Source organism: Parasteatoda tepidariorum, chromosome 5, assembly GCF_982258835.1.
Source record: "Parasteatoda tepidariorum strain Cologne lab strain chromosome 5, Ptep-v5.0, whole genome shotgun sequence".
NCBI classification, from domain to species: domain Eukaryota; kingdom Metazoa; phylum Arthropoda; class Arachnida; order Araneae; family Theridiidae; genus Parasteatoda; species Parasteatoda tepidariorum.
The window spans coordinates 28496811-28506311 of NC_141759.1; the positions used below are offsets into that span (position 1 = coordinate 28496811).

Sequence of the window (9501 nt, forward strand, 5' to 3'; positions counted from 1 at the left end):
TTTGACCCCATTTTAACAAGCGAAGAACTAAAGAAATTTCAAACTAAGAAAATTTTCACTATGCAATTTTTTATTAATTTTTAAGTAATTGTTGTATTAAATCATATTGAACAAAATTTTTCAAAGGAACTATTTTTTTTTCTTTCAGCAACTCAGAAGCAAAATGTTAAGAAGCAATAAAACAAGTACAGTTGGTAAAAAAAAACTTAAAAGTTGGTAAAATACCTTAAAATGAGTATAACAATTATTTATCTGTATTCGTAGTGTGTAGTTTCCATTAAAGAAATTTAACCTCCATAATTTATAAATTAAACAAATGAGTATAATATACCTGCCAACTTATGTTCTTTAAGTATAAACAATAGTCACAAATTTTTCTGTGCAAAAGGCACTAAGTAAGTTTAAGCTAAAGTAAATAAATAAAATTAAAGTCTCCGTCATGCTTTAGAATTCGTTTTCTGACAAGTAAACGGAAAAAAAGCACAAGATATAAACATAGAAAAAAGACATTACGGTGAAAAGTTGAGACTTAATTAAATAAATAAAACAAATCACTTCAATATTGATGAATTAATTAAGTATTGTTTAAAAATGAAATTATAAACAGGGGTTTGTTTGAAGTTTGTGTAAAGGAACTTATCATATTTCATACTTCGATTTCATAATCTTTCTTACATGAGCTTCAAAAGTTTTCGAATACCAACAATTGCACTAATCATATAGTGATTTCAAAATCAAAAAAAATAATAATATTTTTGCAAACTCAAAATTGGGTCGGCTGTTTGAAGACGGTTATAAACGAATAAATAACAGTAAATTTTATTGGGATTAATCATGTACAATTTATAAACTATTGTTGTTTAAACGTTTTAACACAGATTTTAATTGTTTTATAAATTACAATAACTTCAAAAATATGCCATGCCGTCTATGTAGTAAAATGATATAAGAGCGTGAAAAACTTAAAAACGCTTGCGTGAAATAAAAAATATTTTTATGTAGTGCTGCCATCTATAATTATTTTAATAAACTATCATTATCGAAATTACATATGAAATTTCTGAAATTGAAATATATCTCTGTGAAGTTTATAGTGTTGCCATCTATGTTTTTTATAGTAAACTATAATTGCTTATAAGTTTTATTATTGGCTAGCACTTTTTATGGGATATCGAATATCAACTTTCACAGGACAATGGATAATGAAGCGAACAATAATTTTGTTTGATGTTAGCTCACTTGTATCAGAATTAAATCTAATATCTGCAGCGAGTAAAATGTAATTTGTTTTTAAAATGTTTTTTTTCCTCTTAAATATTTTAATTTAAAAACTAAGTTTTATTATTTCTATACTTAAAAATATTCTGCAATGATTTCAAATATTGCAATTTTTATTAAAAAAAATATATATATTAGAGCGATAGAAAGTTATTTTTTTAGTTATACTTTGAAAGGAAAATTAATTTGAAATTAACTGTTTATTAAAAATAATTAATTTACTTATATGTACTGTTTGTGCTCAAAATGGTAAATAATTCTCTTATGAGTTAATACATAACTTGATAGAGTTTTGTCACATAATAATGAACAGAATGTTGCATACTAGTTTTGTTACATAATTTAGGTAATTTAGTTGCATAATAATTCTCTTACATAAGTATTATCTATATCTAAAACTAAACTCAGTGGCGCGACAGCCCATAGAGGGCCAAGGCCTACTGTGCCCATCTCAGTTTTCTTGACCTTGGGCTCTGGGGTGCAGGAGCAGATGTTCCGGTCAGGTGGTCAGCCGAATGCGGAACCCCCAGTGTTTAGTTCCCAAGCATTATCTATATCACTTAATGTAATAATTAATATTTTTATCATTCAAACTTCTGTAGCCTTCCAAAATATTATTTTGTCATTCAAATTTAAGATATATTAGTGATTGAGTTTTTTTCTTCAAGTATTTGTCAACTAAGTAATTACATTAACCAATAAAAATATCTTAACCATTTTGTTTTTCCTTTTTAATATCGATGTAACTTCCTATGAAAATAAAGAGCATTAAACTATTATTCTATTTAATGATTTTCCTTTAAATCAATCAATTTATAATTCGTAAGAAATGATTAAATTTGCGTTTAAAAATAAGGAAATCAGTTGCATTTGGAATGCGGGATATAAAGTGCGGATGTAAATTATGAAAGAATTAGGGATTATAATGTTGCTACTTTTACGCCACTAATTGAATTGAGAAACAAAGTAATCTATTTAATTTCTTTTACGTAATGCACTATTTTCCCAACTTACAGTTTATTTGAAATGCAGAATTAAGGAATTAATTTCCCTGGGATAAAAAAATAAATTCTTTTATAATTGTAAGATAAGCATCAGAATTAAAAAAAATAATTTTAAACAACACGTCATGTGTAATAAATCATCATCCCCCCTCTCAAAGGGAAGCTGACGATTTATTTTCTGTAAAACATTTTATTAGTGTTAGCGCAAATCTAAGTTAATGTTGGCATAAGTTTCATGTTTTAATCTATCACCATGACATTTTGAAATCTGGCAAGGTCAAAGTTCTCGTCAATGAGAAAATATATATAAATTTACCCTAGCAGGTAATTTATTTTTTCAGTAAATTTATATATTAAAAAGAATTATATGCATAATTCATAAACATTTCATATATAATTTATATAGAATTATATAATATAATTTACATATAATTCATATATAATTTATATAGAATTACATATATAATTTATATAGAATTCATATATAATTTATATAGAATTTATACATAATTTATATATACGAATTAATTATATAATTTATATATAATTCCTTTCCGATACAACTATTTAAACTTTTTAATGCTTGAAAGAGCCATGTGTAAGTAAGCATGATATATAGATCATAGCAAGTTCAGTAAACCGATTATTTTTTAAAAGAAGTTTTATCCATTTTGTATTGATGTTTTTAATTTATGACGTAACTGAATGTATTTTATTATTATATAAAAATATTGTGATTTGATTGACATTCATTCGTAAATTTGTATTCATTCATTCGTTGGACATTCAGTCATAAATTTGTATTCATTCATTCGTAGGACATTCATTCGTAAATTTTGGTATTTACATTTTAAAACATTTCTGGAGTTCAAATTGCATGATTATTCATTTATTTATTCATTATTTGTTTATTTATTATTATTGACACGACGTTAAATCAAATGAAAAAAAAAAAAAAAATTATGTGTCCTCTAAAAAACTGCGTTTTATCCTCAAAATAAGTATATTTCCCCGCGCACAGATAGTTTGCTGACCATTGACCATTCTTTAGAATTTTTACCGTAGCACTTTGCTGAATGCGAATTCGAAAAACAGTTTAAAATTTATTACAGTGATTTGCTTTTTTTATTTATTCATTTACTGTTCAAAAATTGCAGATTTTCACTCACGGTCTCTATGAAGTTCTTTAATAGATCCGAAATCACTCAAAGCTTAGCAATGGATAGCTTAGTTACTAAAATACTAGTATTAAATCGAGTTTCCTTTAAGCTCCGTCTAAAAAAATTAGAGAAGTGAGACATACTGCAGTTTTGCGCAAATAAGACATAATTTGCATTACATTGTGTGTTGGTTGTAAACGTAAATGTTTCTAATTACAATCAACACTAAAACAAGTATCTCATAGAACAAACTCTTTTACTATCACAAATGTACACAAAGAATATATACATGTTGCCAACAAAAGAATAATGTAAGAAATAATATAATAAATAACACCGCATCTGCGTTCACGCATTTGCGTCTGGAACATCCTCCCCACCCTTATCAACCTCAAGAGGAATGATCAGTTGAACAGGTCGGGATATTTCCTACTAGATGCTGCAGGCTGTGAAGGTATGGTTGTAAGTCTTTTACCGGAAAGAAAATGGGATGGTGTTAATGTTTCTTCAGGATCATCATTTCCTTGTTCATAAACTAACGGTCGACTATTTAATGCGGCTTCAACACCAACTAATGCTGTAGAAAGACCTTCTTAATCTAACAAGGTTCGACCAAGGGTTTTCGCAAACATCTTTTTGTTAGTCCGATCAAACGTTCCCACCATCCTCCCCACCAAGCCGCTCGTGCAACAATAAATTTCCACTTAATTCCCGTCTGGGCATAATATTGCTGAACTTTTAACGATGTCAAGTTGTCCCATAAAATGGATAGCTCTTTATTAGCGGCGTGGAAGGTAGTGGCGTTGTCAGTGTATATTGTATGGGGGATTCCTCTTCTGCCTACAAATCTTTTTAAGGCCATGAGAAATTTGTCAGTAGTGAGGTCAGAAACTAGTTCAATATGTACAGCACGAGTAGTTGAGCAAGTGAAAAGTGCGATATAGGCTGTATTTAAAGGTTTCAAGTTACGAACATAAAGTGGGCCGGCGAAGTCTATGCCAATAGTAGTAAATGGAAGGCAAGGTGTAGTTCTGTCCCTTGGTAAAGGAGCTTCGATTTGTTGACTTCTAGATGCCTGTGAGAGTTTACAAGGTAGGCATTTGTAGAGCACTCGTTTAATGGCTTCACGTACTCGTATTATCCAGAAGTTGGAACGAATCTCTGAAAGTACAATTTGAACGCCTAAGTGATGAAGCTTCACGTGTGTGTAGTATATGAAAAGATGTACAAAAGGATGAGATCCATCAAGAAGCAAAGGGTGTTTTTGCTCATTTTTGAGCGATGCGAACTGTAATCTACCTCCTAATCGTATGAGATTTTCTTGAAGAAACGGGTTAAAACGGCTAATTTTTGAAGATTTTGGCAAAGGGGAATTATTTTGTAAAACGTTAAGCTCTGCTGGAAAGCATTGCTTTTGCACTGTAAGAATCCAATAGTTTTTTGCTGTGTTAAGCTAATCACATGTGAGGTCAATAGAAATGTGTTGCTTGGATCGACAGTTATACAAGAAACGAAATATCCATGCTGTAACTCTAAGAAGTTTCATATATGAACTGAAGCGCGATATATCAATAAGAGGTTGTTAAGAAGTTATCAATAAAGATTGAGAAGCTGGTTTACGTAGTTCAGCATGAATATCTGGATTAGCGTAACTCAGTTGTTTTGAAGGCCAAAATTTTGATGATTGTGTTAGCCAGGTTGGTCCTAGCCACCACAGATCCAATGATTTAAGCTCTGTTGGTGCAACACCACGAGACAAGTGGTCGGCAGTATTTTCATTGCCAGGGCAATGCCGCCATTGTGTTGGATTTGTGTAATTGAGAATTTCGTTCGCTCGGTTACAGACAAAAGTTTTCCACCGATTTGGATCACCTTGTATCCAATTTAAGGCAACTGTTGAGTCACTCCAAAGTGTTGCTGTGTTCCTATCCAGTTTAGTTTCTGTACAGAAATAATGGAGTAATCGAGCACCCAATAGTGCGACTAACAGCTCTAAGCGGGGAAGTGTTATTCTTTTCAGAGGAGAAAGTCTATTACGACTGCAAACCATTCGAACATGAAATTTAGTATCTTCTGTGAATCGTACATATAACACTGTTCCGTAAGCACGTTCCGAAGCATCGCAGAATACGTGAATGGTAACATCAGCAGAAGATATTCCAATCCATCTGGGGAATCGAATGTTGTTTAAATGTGGTAAGTCTATAATCCATTTTGAAAACCTTGATGCGATAGATGAGGGTAAAAGTTCGTCCCATTCAATACCGCATAGCCATGTATCTTGAAAGAGAATTTTTCCTATTACAGTAGATGGTGAGAAAATTTCCAAGGGATCAAAAATCTTTGAGATTGCTTTCAGAAGTAAGCGTTTAGTGACCGGTTCCTCAAATAAATCGTGGTCATGCTCCTTAATATTTTGATGAAACGAATCTTCTTCTGTATCCCAATGAACACCTAAGACTTGAGTCTTACTTTTAAACTTTATTTTTTCTTTCTTCCATTCGTTTTTCAAAACTTGTGAGTTGGTACTCCATTCTGCTAAGGGAAGGCTTATAAGACTCGTGAGTTCTTGCATTTCGTGAAATAGGGTCTTCGCTTCGATTTCTGAATCAACTCCCATAATGAAATCATCCATGAAAATATTGCCTTTTAGATGTTTAGCTGCTGTGGGATAAATATTGGAGTACATGCAGGATAATTCATCAAGTGTAGCTGAAAGAAGGAATGGGCTGCTGGTTAATCCAAAGGGTAAACGTGTAAATTGGTAGACCACAATTTCATTCTCTAGCTGCAAATGTTCATCATCATTTTTCCTAGTTTTGAACCATAGAAACTTAGTAGCACATCTGTCTTTTTCCCACAAAGTTAATTGTAAGAAAGCCTGACTTCCATCGCTAATAATTGCTTGTTTGTGAAGACGAAATCGTAATAAGGTGGCTAAAATTTCTGGAAGTAAGTTGGGACCTTGTTCTAGAACATCGTTTAATGATGGATGGCCTGGTGTGTGAGAAGAGGCGTCGAACACTATTCGTCCCTTAATTTCTGCGTTTTTCTCTTTAATGACTACGTGATGGGGTATGTAATAGCTTTTTTCTTCTTTATCATGATTTTCCGGTGCTATTTCAACTTGCCTTTTGTCTATGTAATCTTCCATGAGTGTAACATACATTTCCTTTAAGCTAGGATCTGTTTGGAGCTTCTTGCACAATGTATTGAAGCGTTTTGATGCTACATGATAGTTATTTGAAGAAAGAGTAACGTCTTTCTTCCAAGGTAATCTAACAACACGACGATTTTCTAGGACTTCATAAGAGCTTCGAAAGTCTTCCAATATTTCAGAATTGCGAATGGACATTTCTTTGTCTTGCATGACTTTAATACCTAAAGTATCTAAGTCCCAGAATTTCCTAACTTGATCATCCAAAGTATATGGTAATTTGATGCTAATATTATGAACTGACGATAAAGAAGTGTATGTAGATGTATGAGATCTGGATCCAGACAAAGACTGATGGAATGAGCACAATTGTTTCCGAAAGTCTGAAAGGAATCTCAGAATTCACCACCGTCCAGTAAAAATCTGCACCAACCAAAACTTCTATAGGCATCTCTTGAATGGTGTCATTCGGGTCAGCAAGCCTAAATTTTTTCTTGTGAGCCATAGAAGCAATCTCTAATGGAACTGATGGATGAACTGCATATCTATTAGAACTTTCAAATGCATGTAGATAAATTTCTGACTGATTCCAAATACTTGATAGTTTAAATCTTACTTTTCGTCTCGATTGAGCCTGATTTGATGATTCGAATGCATGAATTTCAAGTGAATCAGAGCTAATAACATCTAATTTTAGGTAGTCTACAAGATGTGAATGAATGAAACTGGTTTGGCTTCCACAATCTAAAATGCATCTTGTAAGCTTAGTAATACCAGTTGGGCCAGTTATATATACTCGAGCAGTCTGTAAGTGAGTAAAATTAGGTGTACGAGTATCGATGTTATTTGTAGAAATAGAGTGGCTAGGTTGATTTGAACTGTTGTTTCTACAAATAGAGACATGGTGCTTCTCTTTGCATCTTATGCAGAACGCTTTATCTTTGCGAAGGCAATTTTTTATACTATGGCCACGATTAGTACACAGGAAGCATCTACCAGAGGTTCTTAATTTTTGGATTCGAGTATCAATTCATAGTTGTCGAGTATCAGTTCAGTTATATTCGCACAATCTTGCGGCCAATGACCGTTAATTTCACAGAAGGGGCAAAATGGAGATGGTTTTTTAGTCTGGTTAATCTTTTTAGAATTCACATGCAAGGCTGCTGTAGATGTCTTAAATGTGTAATCAAAGTTTTGCTCGCCTCGAATTTTTAGTGTTGTGAGAGCACCTTCTACTTCTTCAGATAAATATTGCACTAGTTTATTCATATCACCTTCAGATATTTTCTCTCTTTTTGCGTAAATGATCCATCGGAGACAAATATCATCCGGAAAGGCACGTAACATTTTTGGAGCTAAAACGCGCCCGTAAGCGTTGATATCCTCTCCTAAAGCCATTAAAGCGTTTAGTCTTCTGTTGCATTCTATAAATACTTCATTCAATGCAATAGGAGTGGGATTACGTATTGGCGAAATATTTTCCAAAAAGTCTAAATGGGCTTGAATTATTCTGTTTTTGTCGCCATATCGGTTTTAAAGAAGAGCTTTTGTAGTTTCATATGTGCCGGCACTAACACTGATTCCGTCGACTAAGCGTCTTGGTTCATCTTCTAAATATCCTCGCAAAAACACATGTTTATCAATTAATGATAGACTATTATTATCGTCAATAGAAGATTTAAATTGTTCCCAGAAACACTGCTATTGTTCAATATCACCTCGAAAAGTATCGAGTTTAATAGTAGGAAGTTTCACTGTGTGAGATTGAGAAACGGGTAATTGCATAACGGGTACTTGTGTAACAGGTATTTGAGAAACGGTTACTTCTGGCGATTGTAAAGTATTATATTCAAAATTAGTTCTACTACCAAATTTTTTTGCTTTAAAGATAGCGAGCTCGGCATTATCCACGTATTCTTCACATTGAATAATATCATTGTCATAATCACTATCTGTTAATAAACTATGTATGTCATTATCCAATTTCTTCATTTCTAACAAGCAATCGGAAAGCCGATGACTAATATATTCGACATTTTCATTTAAAGTGTCAGAGGTTACAGAAAGATCCGAATTTAAGTGCGTAATAAATCGAGTAACATTACCTCGCACTGTTCTTTTTCTTTTCAAAAGTGCCAGACTATCGCCAAGTTCTTTATCGTTTTGTTTCTCCATAATTGAGCAATACTGGTGTTTGAAGTTTCGTTATTTTTTAAAAGAGTAACTGCGTAAATTATTCATCTGATTCGTATTTAATTTTAAACCGAGTTGTTTCGGCACCAAAATGTGTTGGTTGTAAACGTAAATGTTTCTAATTACAATCAACACTAAAACAAGTATCTCATAGAACAAACTCTTTTACTATCACAAATGTACACAAAGAATATATACATGTTGCCAACAAAAGAATAATGTAAGAAATAATATAATAAATAATATAATAAATAATCACCGCATCTGCGTTCACGCATTTGCGTCTGGAACACACTGGTAGGAAAATATCACATAACACTTGCAGTCGATGGAAATATATTAATAGATTATAGTAGCATTGCAAGGGAAAAAACAATAGTGCCTGGCATCATAATCTTCAAAGGAAGAGCTCCGTAGCCTTGTAATTCCGAACGAATCCAGAAGACAACCCAGAGGTATGATTTGTTATGGGAACATGGAGGACTTTAAGACTCAACAGATTTAACGTGTATCAGTCAGGCGGGGATCGAACTCACAACCTCTTGGACATAGGCCCAGTGCCCTACGAACCAGGCTATTCCGGCCAAACTGTATAAGACTTTATAACCGTCGTTGAACAACCGACCCAATCTTATGGGTTTACGACTTCTAATGATCAACTCCGTAGCTTTGTAATTTTGAACCCAATTCAGAAAACAAGGGAATACCT

The 9501-nt window shown here is 32.8% G+C and overlaps 1 protein-coding gene across 1 annotated transcript; it reads right to left on the reverse strand.

Annotated features, from left to right (window-relative positions):
• Positions 1–4040: 4040 nt before the first annotated feature.
• LOC147808726 (uncharacterized) lies at positions 4041–7997 on the reverse strand. Its single transcript, XM_087162716.1, has 3 exons — positions 7667–7997; positions 5063–6982; positions 4041–4861 (listed from the first exon to the last, which is right to left on the reverse strand). Exons 1-3 carry the CDS (start codon positions 7995–7997, stop codon positions 4041–4043), a joined length of 3072 nt encoding a protein of 1023 aa, XP_087018842.1.
• Positions 7998–9501: the final 1504 nt, after the last annotated feature.